Source organism: Excalfactoria chinensis, chromosome 3, assembly GCF_039878825.1.
Source record: "Excalfactoria chinensis isolate bCotChi1 chromosome 3, bCotChi1.hap2, whole genome shotgun sequence".
NCBI lineage: Eukaryota > Metazoa > Chordata > Aves > Galliformes > Phasianidae > Excalfactoria > Excalfactoria chinensis.
Window position 1 is genome coordinate 55,702,241 of NC_092827.1, and position 25,464 is coordinate 55,727,704.

Sequence of the window (25,464 nt, forward strand, 5' to 3'; positions counted from 1 at the left end):
CTTGTCTTTACTGTCTTGTCCGATTACTAAAATGTGACATCCAGCATAGCTGGCTTCTTAACTTGTTTCTGCCATTATATGAGACTTAAAACAAGAAATGTGAAATCGCCACGCCTAAATTTGCCCATATGCAATTTTGAACATTTTTTGCTATGTGTTTTTTTGGGCAGCTATATTACTATGTTGATTGATGTTTGCAAAATGCATTTAGACTGTTGGCTCAGTTAATGAAAGCTGTTAACATCTCAGGTAAGTAAAAAACAGTTTGAACAAAGCAGTGTCATTCATGCTGAAAATATGTTTGCTTTGGTCATTAGTGTCCTTGACCGGCTAATCCACTCTTAAAAGGGGTAAAAGGATAGAATGATAAAAAGACTTTTTCCTCTTTCTCCCCTCTTAAGAACGACTATCAATCCAGTCTGTTGCTTTCATCAGTCTGTGTTTCTTGTGTTATGAAAATTATAATCTTTAAGGAGCATTGGATTGTTTTGGATGGGCTGAAAACAGAGATACAGGGAAGACAGTGGTTGGGTGGTGTGAAGCTAGTTAGAAGGGATGTCTACAGAGCTGAAAGCTAGATGTAGAAATATTATGAAGTATTGAAATGTGAGAGGTAAAAAATGCAAAGAAGTGACAGTGTTTCACAAGGGATGGAGAAGAAAGAGGTGGGAAGTGGCAAGATGTTAAGGTGGGAATCTTACATGTGGAGGCAGACGGGGAAGTGGATTTAGGAGCTTCTGTAAGGAAAAAGCTGAGGAAGTTGAATGTTGCAGTCAAATAGGAGGAAAGCAAATATCGGCTATAGTAAGTGAGACAAGGTTAAGAAGGCAGAACTTAGGTTTCACACATCATTTTTACACATCAAATGAAAGTTAGTTGTGTGGGTGAGAGTGAAACCATCAGCTTAATCCACAGAGCAGCCTAAGGGAGTAAGAGAGAGGCTGCGTAATTGTATTGAAATGAGGGAACTACCAAACATTCAGATCTCAAAGCACCCAACAAGAAGAAGAGAGTGGAATTACCACAGTTAATGGAGAAGCAACAGGAGTAGCCAGAAGACATTACAGGTAAAGTTGCATAAATTTTGGCTGGCAAGAGCATCCTGTAGGAGGAGAGCGATCATCACTGAGAACTGCAAGTGCAGTATGAGCAACCTACAGATAGCAAGTCTTGAACACAACCAGAGAGGAAAATTAGTAGTGATTTAAAACATACAGAATAGAGAACAGATACCAGTCAATAGAGAAAGCTGTGAGCTGTGAGTACACAGCATTTTCCAGGGAAATAGGCACAAATAAGGAAGACAATTTCTTTTTTTCAGGAGGAGAAAGAAAACATAGTTGAGGTAGTTCAGGTAAGTCAGTAAATAGTCATAAAAGCTGAGAGAGAATTGGACTTGCAAAATATAGTAACAGTATGTAATGTTACAAGGAGTCTTAACCTTGATTCTTAGGACTGGGTAACGACTCATTGTCATTACTAGTAAATTCACATTTGGGAATTAATCATGTATATTATGAAAATATCTGTCCAATTCCTGGCTGATAAACCAGTGGGATGCAACATGGTCTGCAATTCTATGCAGGTCCAGGTCTGTGACCTTTGGAAACACACCACAGATACATTTTGTTCCATGTGAATGCCTTTAAGCTATGTAAACCAAGATCATAGAATCACAGAATGGGCTGAGTTGAGGAGGACCACAATGATCATCCAGTTTCAACGCCTCTGCTACGTGCAGGGTCACCAACCACCAGACCAGGCTGCCCAGAGCCACATCCAGCCTGGCCTTGAATGCCTCCAGGGATGGGGCATCCACAACCTCCTTGGGCAACCTGTTCCAGTGCATCACCATCCTCTGTGTAAAGTATGTGGGCAGGAAGAGCATGGGATGCTGACATGTATGGAGTTCACATCAGAAGATGGAGCCTTAAAGCTGGACCTGGAAAGTGAGCCCACTACTGTGAAGATATCCACTCAAAGACCTGGCAGCCTGTGGAGATCACTTAGAGAGTTACTTTTCAGAGCCTGTTATACACTTCAGTAAATCTTTCTGCTTTGCTTCCATGGTGACTTGAAAGCAGAGAGTTGGTGTGTATTGTCAGTAAGTGCTAAGGAAGCAGTTAGTTTTTAATTTTAATATTTAATTTTTATTTCAGATGGTGATGTCACAGTAAATTTTGAAACTTCAAACGGACACACCGTAGCTATTGGTGAAGAAACCATACAGGAAGAAAATGCAGTAAAAGCCAGCGGAGATAATGGCACTTTATCAGAGAAATCATCTGGACTGGAAGGAAAAAAAGAAGATCAAAAAGGTAAATGGACACGTTTTTCAATTGTTTTCTTCCCACCTACTTTAAATGTTAACATGTTCTTCCATCAGCACCAATGCATGCTGTACGTTCTATTCTGCAAACTGCCAAAAAGATAGACTAGCAAAACATGGATATTTCATTACTGGTAGGCGTGCATTTTACTGTGGTTATTGTAAGGTAACAAATAGAATCATGATATGAGCGTGAAAATACATGCAGAGATGTTTCTGAATTCAGTGTGAACCTTTTGTTGTAGATGTGGGCAGGCTTTGGTTCCAGGTTTTCCTTTTTTGAAAGATGGCATCTTTCACATTATGCATCACCTTGCAATACCATTGCAGAAGCAGCTCATGGCTTAAATGTTCAAATGTTTAAGCTTTGGTAGCTCTTTCCCATTGGTTTTCGTTGCCTCTTAAGCACTTAAATTTCAGTTCTTCAGAAAGATTCAAGGGAATATATTACTACTACCAACTGAACCCAAGTCATTTATGGAAAATGTACTTCATGCCTATATGATTTTCTGTAGATAAAATGCACTAAATTCTGTTAAATATTCTCTGTGCCCCAAATCTTGAGGTTCATATTAATTTTGTTACCTTTATTCAGATTCACCTTGGTGACAAAGTTTGGCTGAATAAGGAAAAGTCAAAAACTTAAGTGGAATCACAAGGGTTTGGACTGCATTTAACCTCTTTCTCTGGTATCTTGAATACTGGGCCAATTCTTTTCACAGTCAAAAAGAAAAAGAAAGAAAGGAAAAGTGAGCGTTCTTAAATACTGGTCCATCTATTGGATTTTCTACAGGAAAGAGCAAGGACACAAAAGACCAAGAACTTCATAGCTGGCTGTTAGACAGAGCAGTCTTTCCAGTGTTTCCTAGTAACCTTTACCTAGTGATGAATGAGCCTCTGGAGGTTGTGAGGATCAGTTCAGCTAACACAGTAATTTGAATTCTTCTCTGAACTATGTGAATCACTTGACTGTGTAAAAAGTGGCCGGATTCCCAAGGAGAACTGCACTTCCTATGTGATTCCTAGTACTTCCTGTCCCCCAACAAGCCCCAGATACATAATTAGCTTCTTTTCATGACATTTAAATACGTGTATCTTTTTATGCCAACTAGAACCAGTTGTGTATTGGGTCAGGAAAAAAGATTTGCAAAAGCCATGGAAAACTCCTTTAAAATGTTTCAGGTTAACTTTGAGGTTAGATCAGATCATTTGTTATTTTATGCATCCCTAAGTACAGCCTTCTGAACCTGCCAGGTCTTGAAGGCTTTCCTAAGGTGCGCTTTTTTTAGAGATACACAGTTCTAACTATTGAAATCCCATCTAGCTGATGCTGCAGAATGCAGAACTGTGATGAAAAGGGGAAGGTTCAATATCTATTTCAAACATGCTATTTCATTCAGCTCTCTCTCTATTTTGCTGACCTTATAGAAATTTGAAATGATTGCTGAACAAGAGTAGGCTTAGTGCCAGAACATATACAGCTATCACTTTATCACAAATTAAACAAGAAGGTGAGTCAATCTGTTGAAGAGTAAGGCCTGCAGATGCACCTGCAGATACACCTAGTGGTGTAGTCCTCAGTGCTTTTTTATGGCAGCTACAGTGGGTCTGCATCACACCTATACCCACTGGCAGAGGGAGAAATGAGCTGCTGATGTCATGGTTTGCATTATCATCATCTTGATGATGATGCATCAAGATCATAGCTGCAGCAGGACTGTGTGTATATGTCCTTTGGTCAGACCATAATACATGCTGCTGTTCCAGAATGCAGTTTCTGTCAGAAGAACTGAGATAGGTGAATGCTAGCTGGACTGTCAAGAGCAATGGATTCAAGCTCGTTGATGTTAGGCTTTTTAGAGTCACAAAATTAAATGTGTAAATCTTAAGGAAGTTATTTCTACTTTCTATGTTTGTAAGACCTGAAGACAGGAGTAATTCCTGCTGTTTAGCAGCATGCTGTGCTGCAAACCGCTGCCAAATTGACGTGTTCCAAATAATGCAGCTCAGCCCCTGAAAGTTATTGGGTTATTTTAAAACTCCTTTATGAAATGGTGGTAGCTCAGAACTTGGGTTCAGTTTGTAGTTCAAATGGGTCTTGAAAATGAGCTTCCTGCATAAGAAATATGATAATGATGATGATAGAAGTTTAAAAAGACCAAGTGTGGCAGGCTCAGTGGTCAAGTGGTAAGAATTGGCAGCAATGCATCATGGAGCAGGGAACGTGCCTGGAGTCACAGGAAGAATGTTTTAGCATGAGCCACAGAAATGCTGTACCAACAGGGCAAAAACAGTCAGCTCAGCCACATATTGGAGAAATGAGTTAAGCAAAAGTGAGTGAAGCAGCAGCCTGAATGCTGCTCCTCCTGCTGCCAAGCATCCCTGCAAATTGTGCACCCTCTGCTTGCAGATATCTTTTGTATTTGGGGGAAAAAAAAACCTTTGGAAATTTCATAGTGTGGCCATTACTTTTTGTAGCTATGATGTACCAGTCATACAAACTGTGTGTTTAAAAGAAAATTTCTCCTTTATGGTGGCATATTGAGAAGCTGGTGATACAGATCATTGAGTGATTTTTACAAAAACAGGTGGTTGAGCTTTGCAGATGGGAAAGCAGAGCCCTGGATCTTCTTCTTGGACTGTTTATTCACGTGATACGTGTACTGGGTTGAGTTCTGAATACTTTTTTTCCTTAGTTTGGTTTTGTTTTGACTACAAGTCACTAGCATCTTTTGCTGAAAACACAGAGCTCAACTGTAGCCATTCTCTGTGAGCACACTGGAAGGGATGCAGAGCAGCACGTGGGAAGGCAGCGTGCCAGAGTACGTGCTGGCTGTCTGGCCAGCAGGCTGGGTTGTGCTGGCATGCCAGGGCTTCTGATCTATGGCATTTGTCTGAAAGAGCCCCTGTGGGCCTTAGCACTCCACGTTCCCAGTGACGTATCAATCTTGCATAGAGGATCCATGGATCCCCTTCTTTCTTCCTCTTGTACCCTACAAGAGTGTTGGAGAAGAGCAAAAGCAACATGGGTAGAATAGATATCAGAATTGTAGCTGTTTCCTGCTATCCTATACCATAGGGGTGTAACAGGATGGCACAGCATGCTTGCTGCACATAGTAAAACCTCCTTGTACTGCGTCAGAGCTCCTTTTCTCCTTCACACTTTCCCAAGATGTCTCTGGCATTCAAGACACACCAGAGAACCCTGGGTTTGTATCTGAGTTGTTTGTAAACTTTGATCTTACTCTTTTTTGACGTGGCAAGTCTTTCTGTGATTCTGGTAGATAATTTCATTGTTAGCTTCAGTTAAGGTTAAGTGAAAGGTTCAGTAACTGTTGGTGAGATACTACCTGGAAAAAAATAATAATAAGTTTCACTTTGCCTACCATCAGTCAGGCATGAGTGATAAATAAGTGCACTGCAGGAAGCCAGAGCTCTCTTGTGGGTGCTGTGGGTGTTTTGGGTGACATGGAACATAAGCTTCTGAAACGTTCCAGTACCATTTATAGCAGACCAAGGTCCTCTTAGGTTTTCTCATTTCTCATATTTCAGTAAAGGAAACAATTTCTAGTTCTGTTTCCAAATGAATTAATAGGATCCATCTGTATAGTGCTTTCTTTCCACAGCATAACTAATCTGAGAGCTGACAAATGCTTAAGTTTTGGTATGTTGAGTTCAGAGGTTCTTTCTCCTATCTTTTGTCACTGTCTTTTACATCTACCTTTAAATTTAATCTTCTGTTTTTCTCATGGATAAACAGAAAAAGAAAGCTGGAGTCATAAGCCCTGATCTTATGAGTACGCATATTTGCTGACCAGCACTCTAATTTACATTCAAGGGAATGTTCTTTAAACTCAAATTTTCTGAATTTCTTTTCTCAGAGGCCTTTGCTTTATTTTCCCTAAGTGGGAAAAAAAACAAAACCAAAAAAACAATCCCGCAACAACTGCTGAATTCCAAGTAGTAACCCCCATCCTCCAGGGCCTTATACAGGAACCTCTCAGCAGATCAATCCTGCAAACCATTCACTGTGAGAGACGAGACAAACTTCTTTCTTTCTCATGTTATAAGCTGGTTTCATACACCCCTCAGATCCGTAGATCATTGTTATTTGCACCATACATAAAAGTTTATGGGTGTTTATGGGTGTTTGTTTTTTTTTGCCTGACTCCCAAAGAATCTACTTGTAGACTTGTTTCAGTCTAGCTCAGTTATTTGCTGGCCTACGACTAGTTACTCTAAGAATAGTTTATCTTCTGCTCGTCACCTGAACTATGTAAAATGAGACTGAATCCAAGTATTCTTAAAAGGAAAGGTACTCTCGATAAAGCTTTGTTTGGGCAGAAACCATCCAGTAAGTCAGCCAGGCAGGCTCCTGCCAGTAGGCTGACATGAGAGGGGCAGGCTTTCACCCACATAATGTGAGTGGCAGAGGAAAGCTCCTAATTTGTAAAGCTGCTGTTTGTTGGTTGTTCCAACAATCCTAATGTGGCTCCAGGAATAAGACTGTAGACATGGTTTTAGCAGATTAACCGTTGAATTGCTTGAAAATATCTGTACAGGTAGTATAAGGGAATGTAGAATTTTACATGCCTGTTTGCTTTCCAAGTGTCATATAGACCAAGAAAAGGTAAAAATATGCGGCTAACAATGAAGATGTTACAGATATTCTGTCTTGATTTAACAGCTTACATCTTATACAACAGTTGATCTATCAGCATGTATTTGTTTTGTTTTGTATTGTGTTTTGTTGGTTGTTTTTTTTTCCTGTATTATCTTGGAAACAGTAAGAAATATTTTAATGTTACTTAGCCCAGATGTTACACCTACCTACCCCTTTCTCCTCCCTCCTTCAAGTTTCTACCCTTCCTCTGTTATGGGGTCTTTTGCACGTGGTACTGTTAACATTATTCAATAAGCAAAAGCTGGAAGTCTGCAGATGTACAGATCTGTTCATTTGTCTTCAAGAAGGATGAATTCAAAACTGGAATTAATGCAGAGGGGGTTATGAGACAGCTGTTCTTGTTCAGTCTAGCAAAACAGAGCCTGAGTCTTGAGCGCATTTGGTACATGTAACAAATTGGTATGCAGCCCGGAGAGACTATGGCTGAAGGACAAAGCTGGCAAAAGTAGAAAGGAATAAACAGAGGCTTGAAATACATTTGGACTGGAAATTAAGGGAAGCTTTCTAACAACAAAAATAGGTGTTTCCTTGAACAGAGCTTTAGTAGCAGTAGCATGAACAAAAAGTAGAACTGATTGAATCTAAAATTTATGAAAGGATTTGTATGAGGTGACCACCTGCACCAGCACGGTCAGCGAGTCCAAAAATGAGACAAAAGACACCTTGTCTTGTCTGATGTCCCATGTTTCTAAATGACAGTTTCCTGGATTTTGATTAATCACAACACAGGCTGCATAGGCTGGAAAGGAAACTCTTGATTCTCAAAACTCCTATTTAATTTCATTTTGAAGGGATTTACCCTGCAGTAAACAACTAATTATACCTTATTGCCACCTTCCATTTTACATAACTAAATTGTGCTCATCTTCCAGGAGAGGGGTGCTTTGCAGCTGATTAAGATTACATGCTTGTATTGCAGGACTACTGGTTCTCTGCAAGCTAGATTCATATCACAGCTCTGACTGTAGAAACAAAAAAACATGGGTACTATATGACAAAATCCTGTAGTAGAAAAGTTTGGGCTCAGAAACAAACAAACAAAAACAGTTGTGCATTATGAGATTATGTCAAGGATTTTTGTAGTTCTTCATAACCACCATTTAGTCCACAGTTTACAAACAGTGGCACGTTTAGCTTCCAAAATAAGTCATTTGATTTTCCAGTGAATACGGCATACTGGAATCTCCCTGGAAATCTGTGAGAGTTTCCGCAAGAACGGCTGCACACTGAGTATTTGGTGATCCTGGTCATGGTTTAGTTTTTTTGTTTGTTGTTATCCTTAGATGTTTACATAAAAAGACAGCTTTCTTAAAAGTCTGGCCTCAATCACAGTTTCTAGGAACAAGAAAATGCCATCTCAAGGTGAGCTTTCTTGAAAACCTGGACTTGGGAAAAATTGTTCCAGGCATGCACCTTTTGTTGATCTAAATGCTTAAATAAGACATTAGCATTTGCTTTGCTTTCTTGTTAAAAATATGACAAATTGCTTTTACAGAAGATGAGAAGATGTCTTGATGAAGTGTATAAAATATATTCTTATCTGATGGTCATTTGGTGACCTTTTGTTTAAAGTCCTGTTCATGATGAACAGATTTCTAGATTAAGAAGAGCAATAGCAATAAAAATACCTTGAAGCTGGTACTGAGGTACTGAGGGGATGGGCTTGGACAAATAGGTGGACTGAGCTAATTCCAGATGCTTCTTGATTGGCAATTACAACCCTGATGAGCAAGAAGGAGCATGAAGAACAAGGGCCCATATTCAAGCAGAGTCATGGTAAAGAGGTACAGTTGTAACATAATTTTATCTCAAAAGCATCTTCAGACATCAGACCATCTCTCTCTCTCTTAGCAAGAGTATTCCACTGTTGGCATTGTTAGCTACTGTTTATAATTCTACAATACTCATGCATATGCGGGGAACTTATTGTAATGTCTTAGATGAATGCAAAAAAACAAAAAACAAAAAACCCACAATAATGTCCTTGTGGGTTTGTAGTAAAAGAGAGGACACCATGGTTAGATGCTGAAAAATTAGAGGAGACTAGGTGAGGATAATAAGTACGATGCCTAAAAATGATCTTCAAGGTCTTTTCCAACCTGGGTAATTCTATGATTCTATGATAACAGGATGTAATGTGAATGAAGACTGGTATCCTTGTGAATGCTTCCAGGGAGGGTCTTCCAAGCTTAAGAGCAGCAAGGGAAAAGTGATTAAATATGTTTGCTTCAAAATTCAGATAGTTAGTAAAAAAAGCCAGTACAATGGGCTGCTCAGGTGGGAACTGAGTATCTTGAGTAAATGAGTAACAACAGTTTAGGCAGGATAAAACTGACATTGAAGGCCATCAAATTTATTATGGTGAGATAAAAAAGTGAAGCTAACCCAGAAAATACAAAGGTAAAATGATACCAAGAGGAATTATATGGTTAAAGCAATGGGCAAGAGCACAGACTTCCTCACAGATACGAGCAAGAAGACTCATTGATCAAGGAGAAGAAAAGGGCATGTATGTAATCAAGGTGTAGTCAAGGCTGAAAGGGAGTCATCACTATCCAAGCAAAAAGAGTTCTGCTGTGCAAAAAGAGTGTGCCAGACCTTGTTATAATGTGCATAACAGTATGGAAAGAACTGCCCTAGATAAAGATGATATCCCAGTGTTGGTGAGGTTGCAATTGATATTACATAAATTGTCCATCTTAATCACAACTGAAATCTGAAAGTGGAGACATTAATTTGAAAAAAAAATAAATAAATAAAGTTCAAATTTTGTTTTTCATTAATAATTTTTATTTATTTTTCTATGGAAGATTGATAATTATTGAGTGTAATTAAGATACGCTTATTTGCAGCTAAGTAAAGATGTATCCTTGTATTTTGTACTTTTTCACTAATACATAAGATATATTGTGACACATTGTTTAATCAGTTAAACAGGTGAATGTAAATTGACTGAGATTCTAAATAATTCTGCATTTCTTTAGAATGTGGAGCATAAAGTACTAGGTTATCATTCTTTTCTTAACACTTTCTGTATTAATGACTTAAAGCAAAGCACGGTGACAATGCATAAATAAATGCATGGGTTTTCAATTGATTCCTGTTAGTAAGTAAAGTCTTAGGACGCCTGATCCATAAGGAAAGAGAATGGTATACACTTAAAATTCTTTCTGATCATGTCTTTTAAGGTCTTTAAAATAGAAATTTTATCTTTTCTTGCTGCGTTTGTCACACCAGAATTAAAATGTTACAATCTCTTGCTTTCTCACAATTAAATCAGGTTATCATCTTTGAATGAAGGTAGGTGGAGCTTAATAAGGAGGTACCACTGCTGTAAAAGAGGAAACGAAGTGCAACAAATATGTTTTTGTTTTTTTTTTTCCAAAGTCTTTCTCTGGTCCAGGAGAAAGAGGTAGGAAAACAAAGATATTGTACAAGGATCTGTGTTTGAAAGAATCTGCTTTCTAGCTCTAAAACATTGGTTCTTGCATAATATTAGCAAAACCATTTTATCCTATGAATATATAGGCTGGAATCTATTTACCATTAATTCTCTTGATTGATAAAGAGTTGTGTGTGCATGTTGCTTTCAGTAATTGCAGGTGATGAATCAGCTTCACGTTAACAAGCCTTAAATTAGAGATTGAAAAGGCTTTGTTTCTGAGATAAGGAATGTTGATGTTGTCCAACATGTTTGTTTTTGTTTTTCATCTACTAATCTTACAGTGAAAAGATACTGCTTATCTCTTGGGAATCTTTTACGTAGGAAGGAAGAGGAAAGGGAATGGCCAGGAGATGCAGGAACAGCTATGTAATTTGTTAGAGTGGGGATTTTGTGGGAACATGCTGAAATAAGTGAATTGGTTTCCTTTCAAGTGATAAAAAAGAGGTCGATGATAGAATTATTTTTCATATATGCTTGGCTCCTTCATTCTCTGACCATTGTAGTTTATACTGACATGTAAGCAAAGCTCTTATGATTTTGATTGTATGCTATTACTTCTGTAGAATCCTTTTTCTGCAAGGTGTGGAAAAGCTGTCTTGAGACCAAATGGACGCAGAGCTGGTGTGACAAAATAAAGATTCCCATTTGGCTATCAGCTACAGTCTAAACACCATAGAGATCGTGTTTCAGAATTTTATATTGCACATAAATGGCTCAACTGCATTAGCTTTGCTGTTTTGAACTGAATTTCCAGATCCTTCCCACTTACCTGTCTTCGATTTGCAGAGCACACAAACAAGGTTCCCTTTGGATGAAACTGAACACAAAGTTGCATGCAAGAACTTGTTGTGTTCTCTCCACATCTGGACATGCAGTCCACAGAACTAGCCTAAAGCTACTCCAAAGTAAAGTCTTGTGAAGTGCACAGAATAGGGACACTGAATCCCCTGTGTTCCTTGTTTCACTCTATAGAGCCATTCCTATTGGACTATGAAATCTGGATAAAGTCCACATTTCTGCTGACTGAGTAACTGTTGATTCTTGAAACTGCAGTCTTATATGAGTACCTAAAGGACTTACAGGAGGGAAGAGTGTTCCCATGCCAAACAACATCCTGTTTAATTTAGTTAAAGAGTAGAAATACCCTGGGGAAGATACCTAAAATAAAGGTGCTGTTTCTGTGAACAAGCGGGCTGTAGCATAGGAATATGTGTTGCTTCAGGGGAAGATTTTAGCTTCCATAGCCATATTTGAACCCATGGCAAAGAGAGCAGTCTTATTCACATTCACAATCAAATGAATCTGAATCTTACAGCTGATTGATCTCAGAGAACTAGAAAAAATCTAAGGGAATTTTTTAGCAAATGGCATATGTCTTGCTTAGTTTGCAGCCAGCAGCTTAGTTAGCGATACTAAAGAGAATCCTTGGAAGTTCAGAATAGATAAGAGTGAGAGAAGTGCTGGGCAAGAGTCTTCAGTGAGAAGAACTTGAATTGAGACAGGTGGTAACTTTTCTTTTTCTGAAGAAGTAATTTAGTAAGAGAGAAAAGGTAAAGAATCTCTCCTGATTCCCAAGAGCTGAAGCAGCAAAAGGTAGTTGTTGTCAAGCTTGCTGTTGAATGTTTGTGGTGTCTGTTTGTCAGTTGGCTTCTGTTCACTTTCTTATCCATAGAGAACACTACTGATCACTGCCCAGAAATAACTGCATCTCATGCTCCACCACTACCCAAGTCTAAGCCTAAACCTAAAAAAGCTCCGCTACCACCAAAAAATGCTCTTGCTGCTTCTGCCACCACCAGCCATAAGAGTAATGAAGCACCTCATGCTAAAAAAAAGGGAAAGGCTCCTGTTAAGCAGCCTCCTCTCCCGCCTCCCAAGCCAACAAGCCACAGTGCAAATCGAGAAGTTGGTGAGTACTGCACAGGCAGTGCCAATTAAGGTGGGTGCATGTGCATGAGGGCTTGGTCCTGCCAGGACTTCTGCTTTTGTACATAGCTGTGCTACTAAAGAGCATGCCACTGATGGTTTTTGCTAATGTCTCGCTGAGCTCTGGTTCTGCTGTCTGCAAACACCCGAGATGAATCATTTTGCTGTCTAACGAATATATGCACAACACCAGCACAACAGAGACTATACTGAATTCCCAGTTGACGTGCAAGTGCTGGCAGTAAAATGACTCAGAGAGCTGCCAAAGGATCAGCAAGGAAAGAGGTGACTTTTGAAAACAAATACATCTGAACTGCCCCAAAGTAAATCTATTGATTTTTCTGTAACCTGATGGAAACATCTACTACTCTGTGCAATGTGACACACTTACAAGTTTTCAAAGTGATGAAGGACAAAAACATGAAGATATCCTTAAAGATTATTGAGTAGCAGTTGTTTTATCTGAAAAAAAGAAAAAAGAAAAAAGCTCCTTAGAAGTGGCCAGGCTTTCCTGAGCTTGTTGATGACTTCATGGGATCCTAAATATACACTGAAAATGGAAAGCGCCAGTCATCAGGCACACAGCAGATGAGTTTATCACTGCACATTTTAACCAAAATCCTGCAATTATGCTAGATTTTATGTAGCTGTTTTAAGGTACTGATCTTGAGTTCGAGCGGTTGTGATTTAGACAACGACCAAAATGAAATCATCCAAATATTATCTGAATGCAAGCAGTATTATGATGAATTGACTGTATATATCCATTAGCCAACTTATACAAACCTCGTGTTCTCGATCCTCTTTCAGTCTTTCAAAGTCCTTCAGTCCCTCCAGTTTTCTCTCCAAGTATACTTCTTCATAACTTGTACATTTTGGCAAGTTTTGTATTTGAAGCATACAGAAGAGAACTGTTGGAAAACACTGCAAGAATGCTAAAGTTACAATAATAACTTTGCCATAAAATACCTATTAGCTTGGTATTAACTGTCCCTACTACATCAATAGGCCACAAGAATAAACATTTTGAAAACCCAGAGTTCGCTGCTTGTATTTCACTTTCAGATGGAAAACTGTTCCTCTCAGATGAAGGAACCTTGTAACAGCAGACCTTTCAGAAACAGAACAGCCTACTGGATAGAAAAGTGTTTAGGTTTTTGACTGGTAACAAGCTCTCAAATGTCTCAGTTCATAAATTAAAATACATTCAAATTCCAGATTTGTCTTCTAGTAGCCTTGCTGAAATTTCAGGCAACACTTGAGACCATATGTGTGTAAAATATATCAATGTGCCTCTTGTACAAAATAGCACGTATTTTACCAGTAATTTCTTTCAGCGTTGGGTATATTGTTTTTATCTGCAACACTTAATAAACAGAACTGATTGGGAGTGATATTTTATACTTGAGGTTTATCACATCCCCATGAAAGTGAATATATGATGCAGCCAGTGATCCAGTCCTGTGAAGGAGAGCAGGAATATAAGGAACTGAGGTTCCTCAACAGATTTCCAAACCGAAATAGTGGAGTTAGGAGGAGTGTTAACATAAGCATGAATGTTTGCACAAAGTTGAATGATGTTCATCAGCTTTTTAATGTAATCAAAATCTCAGTTTTCTACAGAAAAAGGGACTTGATAGGAAATCGTTAACCAGCCCAGTTTAAAGCAATAATAGCAATAGTTCTACTGACTTGAGTCAAAGTATGGAGAGAATTTCTCTGGGAGAATTCTCTCTGTTTCTGATTACAAGTCCGGAAAGGTTCCGAGAACAATGTGAGGCTTCATTCAATGGAAACATCTTTTTAACTTTTCCCGGTAATAATTATGGTGTGACTGTGTATTTGTATTGTGCTGGAGTTCTTGAGGTTAGGCACGTAACTGGTTTCATTGAGTGGAGCCTGTGTTTAAATGCTTTGCTGAATCAGAACCAGAGCCATTTGTTAGTATCATCCACTTACTCTGTAAGGTTTCTGCTCAGTAATATGCAGGCTGGAGCCACTATTTATTTCCACTGCAATTATGAGCTATTGCTTGTACTGTTTCTTTGTTTCCTTTTGATTAGCTGGTAAGTGAAGTCAGTGATATGTAGTGGATGTGGCTTATAAGAGCAGTACCAGTAGGTCCTGCACTGAGCCCTGTAGAGTGGCCTTATAGCACGTAAGGACAATGATTTGCCTGAAGCTGTGAGTTTTTGCAGATTTTTGCAGCTGTACTGAAAGCTGCACAGCTCTATAAGTGTTTGTAAACCATAACGTTCTCCCGCAGAAGAGAATGGTATAACTTGTCTTCTGAATTATTTTCCTCCTTCTTTGAGGCTGAGAACAGCATCACCGTGAGAGCTATTTTTGTACTGTGAGCTCATTGGTGTGAGTGTCTGTATTTTAGCTCTGTCCTAATCTGCTCTGGTTTTGGTTTTAGTTAAATGCTAACAGGCCTTTCAGCTGATTTCTTTTATAGCTTTCTGTTCTGCTCTGTAAGCTTAGCTTCGAGGTCGCTGTGCAACTTTATAATGCTTTCAGTTGCACTCTTGAGGTTAATGCATTTTTACTACAGCAGAAGAGTTTGAGTTGGATGCATTTTTTGATGAAAAGGGCTGAACTGTGAGATGGTTGTTGTTTTTCTTGCTTTTTAAATGTAAGTTCGAAGCCTGAAGCTCCCAGTCCAGATGGCGGCAGTCAGAAATGTGACTGGGATGCAAATGGGAATACCAGGCTAGCTGATCTCTCTTGCAATCTTGCACACTGGCCATGTATGTTTTGATGTAGGGAATATCACAACAGCAGACAGCAACATTACTTACCAGTCAGCATCTAGTGTCAAAGTCTTGTGTCACCACTTTTTCAGTGTTAACTGAGTTGGTCAGTGGCAAGACTGAGAGCTCCAGTACATGCAGGAGGCCTTCAGTGCCTCTTTGCTTCAGGAGATTATTTGTGCAGAATGAGATCAGTGGTTTCTGCCTCTCTTTAATGGACGTACCAAGTTGGACTCAAAAGTACATCTTGTTTTAATGTCCCTCTGCTGCTTGCCATTAACTATGAACACACAACTTGGGAGAACATTGTGAAATGTGATTAACTGGTGCCCACGAGTGTCCTGATCTGTTCACTGAAAGATGTACAGAAAATCATACTGTTCAGTATTTACTCATCTCAAACGCATAGATAAAGGATTATAGAAATTTCAAGTGTGTTTTTTCATTTTTTGAAGTATCAGCACAAAAGTCAACTAATGCAAAAAGATGCAAAAATTGTACAGTTACAAGACTGCAAAATGCTTTTTCTTTTCTTATTTTAGCTAGTGCTTCACATGCTAAAAAAACACCAGTCTCCAAGTCCTCTTCATCACCATCTACTTCGTCCACATCATCTCATCCCAAAGCCTCTAAGGAGACTTCCAGCAAATCGGGCACATCAGGAACTCCCAGGGGCAAGAAAAAACCTGGGAAACAGACAGCTCCACGAACGGCACCAGATGGGGCTGCCTCTTCCCCTTCAGGTGGCACAGCCAACAAGTTGGAAGTGAAGGCAGAAAAATCTGAACCTGAGCAGCCTTCCAGTCTGATTTCTGAAACAGAGGATGTAGACCAACTGAGCAAGCTGGTTGTCCCCCCACCTCCCACCACTGCTCCTCCCCCACCCCCACCCCCACCTCCACCTCCACCTCCTTTTACTTCTGCAGCTGGTCAACTCATTGTGTCCTCAGATGCCCAAGATCCATCCATTCCCGGATCAGATAGTAAACCTCTTCTCCAGGTTGAGCGAGGCACAGATGAGGGCTTGAGCAGTACAACCTCAGACAGAAGTCCAGATGCTAGTGGAGAAGACATAAAAAGGTGAGATGGTCCTTGGTAAGTCATTGCTGTTATTAGTATGTAGCAAAGCCTACAGCTGAGGGAGACACATTTCTAGTGCTGTATTGCATGTCAGCATGATTTGTTCATTGCATCTTAGAGCCATTCTTCTATAGTACTGAAGGATTCCTTAGGGTGTCATTTCTCATTGTGTGCCATGTACATTATTGCTTGGCTTAGTACAGCTTGCCTTGTTGCAGTGACACAGGCAGTCCAGAGAATCTCTGGGTGTCCCATCCCTGGAGGTGGTCAAGGGCAGGTTGGAGCCCTGGGCAGCCTGATCTGGTGGGTGGCAGCCCTGTCCACAGGACTAAGTGGGCTTTAAGGTCCCTTCCAACCCAAGCTATTCTGTGATTCTGTGAATAAGACCCCTGTGTTCAACTGCTCAGCTAGTCTCAGATAATACTGTCGTTTCTCTCTCATAAAAGCAAACAAGAAAGGATGCTGAATTATGAGGTGGTTTGTTTTGGTTTTGTTTTACTTTTTTGCAGATAGCATTAAATATCTCATTGCTAAAGTTTCTCAATTCAGTAGCTGAATTTACTTGAAAGCTTACTGACAGTTTTAGTCTTTGGTTAGTAAGTGTTTGGTCTGCCACTGCCCAATACCCTATCTTAGTCTCAGATACTATAAAATCGAGTCAAGAGCAAGTTCATAATTACATTTTTAAAGCAAAATAGTTGGCAGCAAAAAAATGACTGACATTAATCTGTCCATTCCCTGTCAAAAGAACCAGTGTCTTTCATAACAACTTAAGAGGATTTAGTCAAAGATGCCAGTGGCCTAGAGAATTTCTTCTAGATAGAGGAAGTTTTGCTGGTACTTCTGCACAAGTGTTACATTCCTGTGCTGCATCTCCCCTTGTTCACACATTCATTTATTGAAAGGATTTTCCCAGGGCAGACAGACACTCTGCTGCTACTTCCATGTTCATCAGTGATGGAAATGAACATTTTGCTCTGATCAGTAATGAGACTTTCTTCCTAACGTGCTTACACATGTACAGATATATACACCCATGTGCATACACATACACTGCGCAGCTTCTACATACTTTTGGCTTTAGAATCAGAGAAGTTAGTTTGAACAACAGAAATTTTATTTTCATTTTTGCTTTTATAGTGCGTCTCCCATTTGAGTTCTGTGCTGCTTGCATTGACATAACATCATGTCTGTTTATGAATTAACAGCTTGGCTAGCAAAGACAACCAAGAAGCGAACGCAGATGGCCAGACCCACTCTGAACCAGCAGAGGAGACTTCTGATGCTGCTGCTGCTGCTGAGAGTGAAAGCAGCAGAGAGAGCCACAGCAGTGACTCTGATTCTGATGGGCCCATACTTTACACGGATGATGACGACGACGATGATGATGATAATGCGAGTGCTGAAAGTAAGCCCCTATCAAAAGGAATGTACTGGGGAAGGGGTGACACCCTCAGGATGTATACATTTGTCCTTGGCTGGCTCAGAGGGCCTGCTAAGTGTCTGCAGTTGCTAGATTGCTAAACTGGAGCTCAGTGCTTGCGCATGGTCCAAAGACACCTACACCCAAGTGAGTTTTGTGTAGCTGACCCTGTTTAGTTATGACTTGCAGGAGAACAAAGACTAGGGCAGAACTTCTAGCAAGCGCATCATTCTGTGAGTGATTCTGTCCCAAGATGCGGCGCTGCTGCAGGGCATCTTACCAAGCGGTTGCTCCCTACCTTTTACATACTGCATATGAGCGTGCTTGACACCTGTTAATGCAGAGTGAAGAGAGGCACATATGGCTTCAAGGAATGATTTTAGATCGTTAAGTTTTACCACTGCTGGTAAATGCTTCTCCACTCCCAGACAGTTGTGAGCAAAAACTTGCTGAGGCCCATGCAGTTTAAGCATTGCATGGGTAGGAGTGGCGATGGGAGCAGCAGCTTCAGGAAAAGAAGAGGGTGTGATGAGACCTGCCACTGCTGGGTGTGTGTAGCCCCCTCAGAATATCAAGAGACATCAGAACTGCTTCCAGAGCTGGCTGATGCTAATGCTAGCAGAACTGCATGGCTGTTGTCCCTCCTATATCTGTCCTACTGACAAAGAGATTGCTTCAGAGCATTTTTCTAAACTGCATCTTTCATATTAGTTAACAAACCAGTTAAAGAGAGGAAGCACTACACAAGAACTAAGTGACTTAAGAGTGAAGAAAAAAAAACAAACAGGAAGAGGGACAAGATGAAAGAATGAGGCTAGACCGACCGTGTAAAGCTTAAGAAAAAGAGCAACATTTTGCAAACTGTACTGAGTAGGTAAATAAATCAACCTGTAATGTATCATACTTCAAAGAGATGTAAATGTAGATTTGTCATTTTTGCCCCATCACTTCACAGACAACAAATGATCCTTCTAAAATTCCTCTGTTGTTCTGGCTGTTAGCTCTTTCAACCAAGTCTTCCAACTTTTTATTGTTGTGAGCTGAGTTGAAACTATTTTCCTTTTGATGTTAATTAAAATTCCTTTCCTGCATGTGGGAACAAGGCTGCTCTGGGGAAGTATTAAAGTCCTTACATGGTTTGTGTCTGTAACCTAAGCATGAATGAACTAAATCCGCCCTCCTCTTCCTTTCCTCAGGCTCTTTGGCAAGTAAAATTCGTCGTAGGGATACTCTTGCTATCAAACTTGGCAACAGACCATCTAAGAAAGAATTAGAAGACAAAAACATCCTGCAGCGTACATCTGAAGAGGAGAGGCAGGAAATCAGACATCAGATTGGAACGAAGCTTGTGAGGTATCAGTTGCAGAGTAAATGTGGCTTTACCGAGTGGAGATGGTGGATTAAGAACATTGGCTTCACACTGCAAGTTCAGTCTAATGTGCAGTGCAGGATCCTCATGGTACAACTGTCTGGAAAAAATGTATTTTAATTTCTCTCATCACTTTAAAATGTCAGTTGTGGACTTCTGTTCTCCAGGAAAGAAACATGAGGGTTTGGGCTTGTTTTTTTGGTCTGTTTCAAAGAGGAACTAGAGCTGTCAGTGCCATGATTCAAGCCTTCCCTCATACTAAGCAACCTGATTAAGCTGTAGGTGTCCCTGTTCATTTCAGGGGAGTTGGGCTAGATGACCATTAAGGGTCCTTCCAACTCAAAAGGCTCTGTGATTAGCAGGGACTTGAGCTTACATATCCCCTTCTCAGTCAGAGCTATAGTTTTGGACACACGGAGAATGCCTGTGCATGTTCCTCCTTTCTGTCCTTTCCCTCTCTCCTCCTGTTCTCTAAAATGTTTGATTATTTGTGTACTGATTCCAACAAAAGGAATTAGCATTGACTGAGTTTGTGGATTAGTTCTGTGCTCACCTCACCTTTGTGGAGTACCTTTCTCATACTTTGAACTCCTACAGGACTTAAGATAATTGCATGGGGAAAAAAAAAAAAAGAAAAGAAAAAAAAATCACCTGTTTTTACAAACTTAAGAAAAATCCTTTGAAGTGTTAATTCTGTTTTTGATAGTTCTCTGAGAAGAGGCTACAATATGTCTGTGTTTTCCCAGCCCTGTTTGTGCTCAAAAATGTTATCCAGACAGACCTGGAGGATGTCCTGTGTTTGTCAGAGATTTGCAGATATTGGGCAGTGCAGCCAGTGCTCCTCCAGTACAGGAGCTCCTCCAGCACAGCAGCCTGGCCCCTGCACTTAGCACATGGCTGAAGTGCTCTGTGAACTGGATGGCCAACTAATTTATTTCATTTCATAGTTATAAGAGGGATACATCTTTGTAGGACCTGAGGGACATTTTTCTTCTGCTAATAAAGAAGCCTGGTTGTTATCACTGCTTTTCTAACCAGATTCCAGCTCTGGTAATCACATCCCACTTATCTGTATTTCCCGTGGGGCTGATGCTGAACAAGCTGCTGTTTGATTCCTGCCCTGAACTATCTTGTCTGGCATTGCCAGTTCTGCCCAGCTGGCAGCTTTACCATGTAGTCTCCTTCAGTGACAGGCGATAACAGGCATGAAAACCTTACGGTGTGCATTGCAATACTAGGGTTGCGCTCAGGTCTGAGATTATGACCAAGATTATGGCGTGCCCTTCTAAAATTCCTAATGTTGTGGTCAGCACCTGACAGCAGAGATACAGTGGAAAGGTGACAAAAAGCGGCAAAAGCCCTGTTCCCACAGTGCAGCCAGTGCTGGGTCAGGAATCTCCTGCTTTGATGGTGGTGAGCATCCCCCAGGTCTTCCCCGTTGTATCTAGGTGTTTCAAATGTACTAAGGGTTCTTTGAACTAGATGGTTCTTATGAAGCCATGGATGATCTATAGTGAACTGTGTGGGGTTTGTGGAGCAGAGGCCTTTTTGGGGCATCCAACTTCTAACACAACTGTAGCATGCAATTTTAGTTCTGAAAAACAGAATAGCCTTTGCATTCAAAATACCTAAGAACAATCTTATGACTGCACAATCTATCATAACCTGGGATGCCCAGGGACAAAAGACTTTTATATACTCTTTCATAAAATTATACTAGTAAATAAGAAATCTAAATTTGCTGGTGCAATTCCTGTAGTACTGTGCAAGTATCACTTCTGCATTCAAGTGGTGAGAATATAAATGTTAAATGCCTACTCAGCGTGGAAGTTACATGCACTAGTATTATAACTGTGCATGGAAATTGCCTGTTGTTGAATACCTCCACAGAGCTTTATAACAGTGGCTGTATAGGAAGGACATAAAGAGAAATTCAAATTGTTGCGATTTGGATCCGGTTCTAAATGAGCCACTTATTTTGCTCTTACAGGAGACTTAGCCAGAGGCCTACAACTGAAGAGCTAGAGCAAAGAAATATCCTGAAGCGTAAGTATTTTATTCAGCCTTAAGTTACTATTTACTTAGAAAGTGACAACAGCATATGTTGGAATCATATGGAAGCCTGATCATTGTTACTCTCACGTTAGATCTATAACTGAAAAACACTGATGTTCTTGAAAACAGTATGTCAACACGAGGCTTGTATACTAACCTGGAGTGGTAGCTGTGAAAATGGCATACATTCAAGATGTTGAATTTTGCTTGTCATGATCCCACTTCTTGAAGCTGGTCCCAAAGCTTGGGAAATAATTAGATAGCCCTTATAATTAGTTCTAGGCTGGTTAAACATCTGCCTGGTGTTTCTAGGGAGGGAGAGGGAATAGCAGTAGGATCTGGAGCTGGGATATGAGGGGAGAGTTCCTAAAGTGGACAGAGTTCATGGGCTGATTGCTGTCACCTGGTCAGGCCAACAAATCAAGGATGAGTAAAAATTATTGGCTTTTAGACAACTGTTTGTGCTAATTAAATTCGATTGCTGCTGTAGAAGCTGTCTGAAGTAAGAGTGTCATGTCCTACTGAAAAGCAAAGGCTACTATTTGTGCATTGTGGTTCATAGAAGAAGGCTTAAGGGACTCCAGTCCAATACATAACAGAATGGACTTTCAGAGAGCATAATTTCTTAACCTGTAGATCACATAGTCATAATAAAGATGAATTGTGAAATATGGAAGTATTTTAAGTAAAAAATAATTCATGCTGAACTGTGTGATAAAAGTAATTTGAAAACATCTTCAGTTATATATATATTATATCAAGTTAACCTTTAAGAAGTAAAGCAAAATACAAGGAAAGCCACTGTTTGTGGTGGCAGTTGGGTTAGAGCCCTTTAAGAAAGCAAGTTCTTTCTCAGCTCTAAAACTTTCATATTGTTTATTAAAACGATCACATGCCCCTACTGAGGATCATTCAAAAATGTTTGCATGTCTTAGATACCTTTGTTGTTGCAAGTAACTTTTGTGAGTAAGTGGGGGTTTCTTTCATAAACCTTCCTTCCTCCTATTTTTAAGCAGTGCGTGTGGAGAAGGGGTTATATTATTGCTCATATGTAATCTGCAACTAAAGGAAACTATTGTTTTGAGTAGTATTTATCAGAATTAGAGATTATATTAAGTGGCAAAGATCCAAGTGTTTATTTCAGGCTTAAGTTCAAGCCAAATCTTTCAAGAGTTTCAGGAAAAGTCCTTGTTTTTTTGCGTTTTTTCTATTTCCAGTTAAAGTGAAGAAATCAGTGTTGCAAGTTTTGTTTTGATAATATTACCAGATAAACCAGTTACTAAAAATCATGGATATAGTGGAGAGACGTTGCAGGCTGATTTCTGTGAAAACAATTTAGATAAAACTATCCAGGCTTCTGAGTCTTCCCACACTAAAACAAAGTTATGATAACTCAAGAGTCCTCTTGAAGGAACAGATAAAGCCTTGTATTTTTAATACAGACGGCTCTGAGCTAGTAGTATTTACAGTATTACGGCGAAGAGGCTTTTTATTCTTCCCGAAGTTTTGGATTAAGATAATGGTATTTTTTCCTGTATCTATAAAGGACAGTGAAGTTCTTGTTCTGTGCACCTGCACGCTTGCCAGTGCTGGCTTTGTTAAAAGCAGGGTTTTGCCTTTGGTGCTGGTTAGAGGATATTAATGATTATCTTTGCTTTTAAAACCAGGAAAAAGAAGCTGCTTCTTGCATTCCGCAGCATTTCAAGAGGCAAGCACTTTGTTTGTCTTTTCTTTCTCTTTCCTTAGCAAGCCCACAGAGAAGTCTAAACATAGCTAATCCCCACAGGGACACAGTGGAAAGTTTGGTTTCATGCTCCTGGAGTGCTTTCTGGTCGAGACCAGGGCAGTCCTCAGGCAGAGCAATTCCTCTCTTCTCCTCTTCTGCTCTGAAGCAGATGTCCCACAGAAGAGAAAGGTGACTGGATTTAACATAGCAGAGGTTGCAGAAGCAATAACATACAGATGCCAAGGATGCTCTTCTAGGTTTATCATTGTGTTGTTTGTTTTTTTTTTTAGACCAGGATACTAAATAAAATGGTTTCACTGCAGAGTCAAATCCCCATTTGACTTGTGTGCCTGTGCATCTACTGGGAACCGCAGGCAGGGAAGGAGGGAAGCCTGATCAGAGATTACTGCAAGAGAAAGGCAATTGTTCAGCTGGTGCTTTGCCAGTTCAGCAGCAGGACATTTGAAGGGACTTGCAGCTGGGAATGCTGTGTTTATGCTTGCTTTCTCCACTTCGTACAGACCTGCTCTGCTTTTAAAACTGACTGAAACCAGTCAGGAGGGTGCTTCTGTGCATCACTGTGTTGCTGTTTGGATGAGGGAGTTAGTTCATACCTGTAGCTATCACTTGGTGTCTGGGTGGGATTTTCTGCAATACCTGAAAGAATCTCAGAATGGCTTGGGTTGGATGGGACCTTAAAGGCCATACAGTTCAAGCCCACCCTGCTGTGGGAAGGGCTGCTACTGACCAGCTCAGGCAGCCCAGTAGCCCATTCAACCTGGCTTTAAATGCCTCCAGGGAATGAGCATCCACAGTTTCTCTGGGCAGCTTGTTCCAGTGCCTCACCAGCTTCCAGATAAATAATGTCTTCCTAATACCTAATCTGTATTTCCTCTCCTTTAGTTTATAGCCATTCTCCCTTGTCCTGTCACTATTAGACTGTGTAAAAAGTCAATCTCTCTCCTTTTATAAGCTTCCTTCAGGTAGTGGCAGGCCACAGTGAGGTCTCCCCAGAGCCTTCTGTTCTCCAGACTGAGCAATCCCAGCTTTGTCAGCCTTTCTCCATAAGAAGGGTGCTCTAGCCCTTTGATCATCTTTGTGACCCTCCTCTGGACTTGTCCCAACAGCTCCAGATCCTTCTTGTGCTGCTCTAGATGCAGTACTGCAGGTGAGGGCTTACAAGGGCAGAGCAGAGAGGGATAATCACTTCCCTCTCCCTGCTGCCATCCCTTTTCTGAGGCATCCCAGGATACAGTTGGCCTTCTGGGCTGCAAGAGCAGTTGTCCATCCACCAGGACCCCTAAGTCCTTCTCCAGAGGATTGCTCTCAGTGAGTTCTCCCAGTCTGTACTCATATTTTGGTGCAGTGCATCTTCTTGTATCATTACAGCAAAACTTTTACCTTAGAAGACCAAACCACATTTTAAGCATTAGTAGGAATTTGTATCAAGGCAGCGTTTCTGCAGCACTGTTCCACTCAGCAGTCTGGAGAGGTGCAGTTCCAGGTACTGGAGGAATGAGGGGGAGTGGTCAGTGCCATGAATCAGGGGATGCTGGAGAAACAATGGATTCAAAATGCTAACAAACAGCAGCCACCAGATTTCAGTCCTTTTTCATTAGCTCTTGAGTTTTCTTTCTGGAAGTAAAAAGCTTGAATGTGTAACTGCATATATGTGTATCCAGTGATGCATGTATGCAGCCACATAAGAGGTAGGACTAAAATGACTCATGAAGTGACAAAAATTTATATGTCAAGCAAATCACAGCTGAACGGAACCCTAAAATCATAATTTGTGCTTAATTACCTCAGTTATTGTGTCTATTGGTAGCAAAGATTTTATGTTTAAACAAAAGTCTACAAATAACAGTATATTTTGTATCCATTCTTTAGATTTTGTCAGTTCACAGTTCCTCAGTGGAAACCGTAGTTTAAGAGAAAAGCTGCAGACAAACCATGAACTATATTTCATATTTCAGTGCTTTAATAAAATCACCATCAACAACAGATCCAGCCTAATCTTGGCCACAGGCCTGTATGACTGCATCTTGCTGATGGAAATCTAGGGTTGGGAACTTCTCCTGAAGCAGTTCTTGGGCAGGCACTGCCTGTTACTGTCTTCACTTTCTTCTTTTTGCCTTTTTATCATTTTTTCCCTCTTCCCCTTTGCCTTGTTTCTTCTTCCATGAGCACCTTCATCTCAGCAAAGAACATGTGCAAGTACCACAGGGTGACCTGTCATGGTGTTACCCCCAGTTATACCTGCCACAACATGGAAACCTCTTTGCAGCCAGGTTGCCTATACCACTACACCAGATTGGCCATAGCTGAACCACACTGGGATTTAAAAGTGCCTTTTTGTCTGTAGTGGTTGGCTATGTCTACAACTGTCAAATGAACTTTAAATCTGTATTTAACTTGGAATCACAACTTGGAATCCACAACCCCTAACTTTGAATAAACCAGAATCAGAATGCTGTAAATATTTCTAGGTGGTGTATTTCAGCCACAACAAAGTTAAGCTTGCATGTAATCATGATGTGGACCAATAGTGCAAATAATGTTCTTCAGAATATGCATCAATTTAAAGGAATGTTGAGTCCATCTGAACATGTCCTTATTAACGTTCTTGTCACTGGCACTTAAGAAACCAGGTTTGGTTAGTTCAGAAATGTAT

General features: G+C 40.3%; 1 protein-coding gene across 6 annotated transcripts in view; it reads left to right on the forward strand.

Moving 5' to 3' along the window:
• PHACTR2 (phosphatase and actin regulator 2) overlaps positions 1-25,464 on the forward strand; it is a 117,979-nt gene that overhangs the window by 82,110 nt on the left and 10,405 nt on the right. For 3 of the 6 annotated variants that reach the window (XM_072331706.1, XM_072331708.1, XM_072331707.1), the window contains exons 4-9: positions 2,160-2,318; positions 12,131-12,367; positions 15,680-16,217; positions 17,426-17,625; positions 18,837-18,993; positions 21,000-21,055. In XM_072331706.1, the coding sequence (XP_072187807.1) occupies positions 2,160-2,318; positions 12,131-12,367; positions 15,680-16,217; positions 17,426-17,625; positions 18,837-18,993; positions 21,000-21,055 (1,347 nt within the window). The remainder of the gene's footprint in view (positions 1-2,159; positions 2,319-12,130; positions 12,368-15,679; positions 16,218-17,425; positions 17,626-18,836; positions 18,994-20,999; positions 21,056-25,464) is intronic. The other 3 variants (XM_072331709.1, XM_072331711.1, XM_072331710.1) reach the window with 1 other exon arrangement.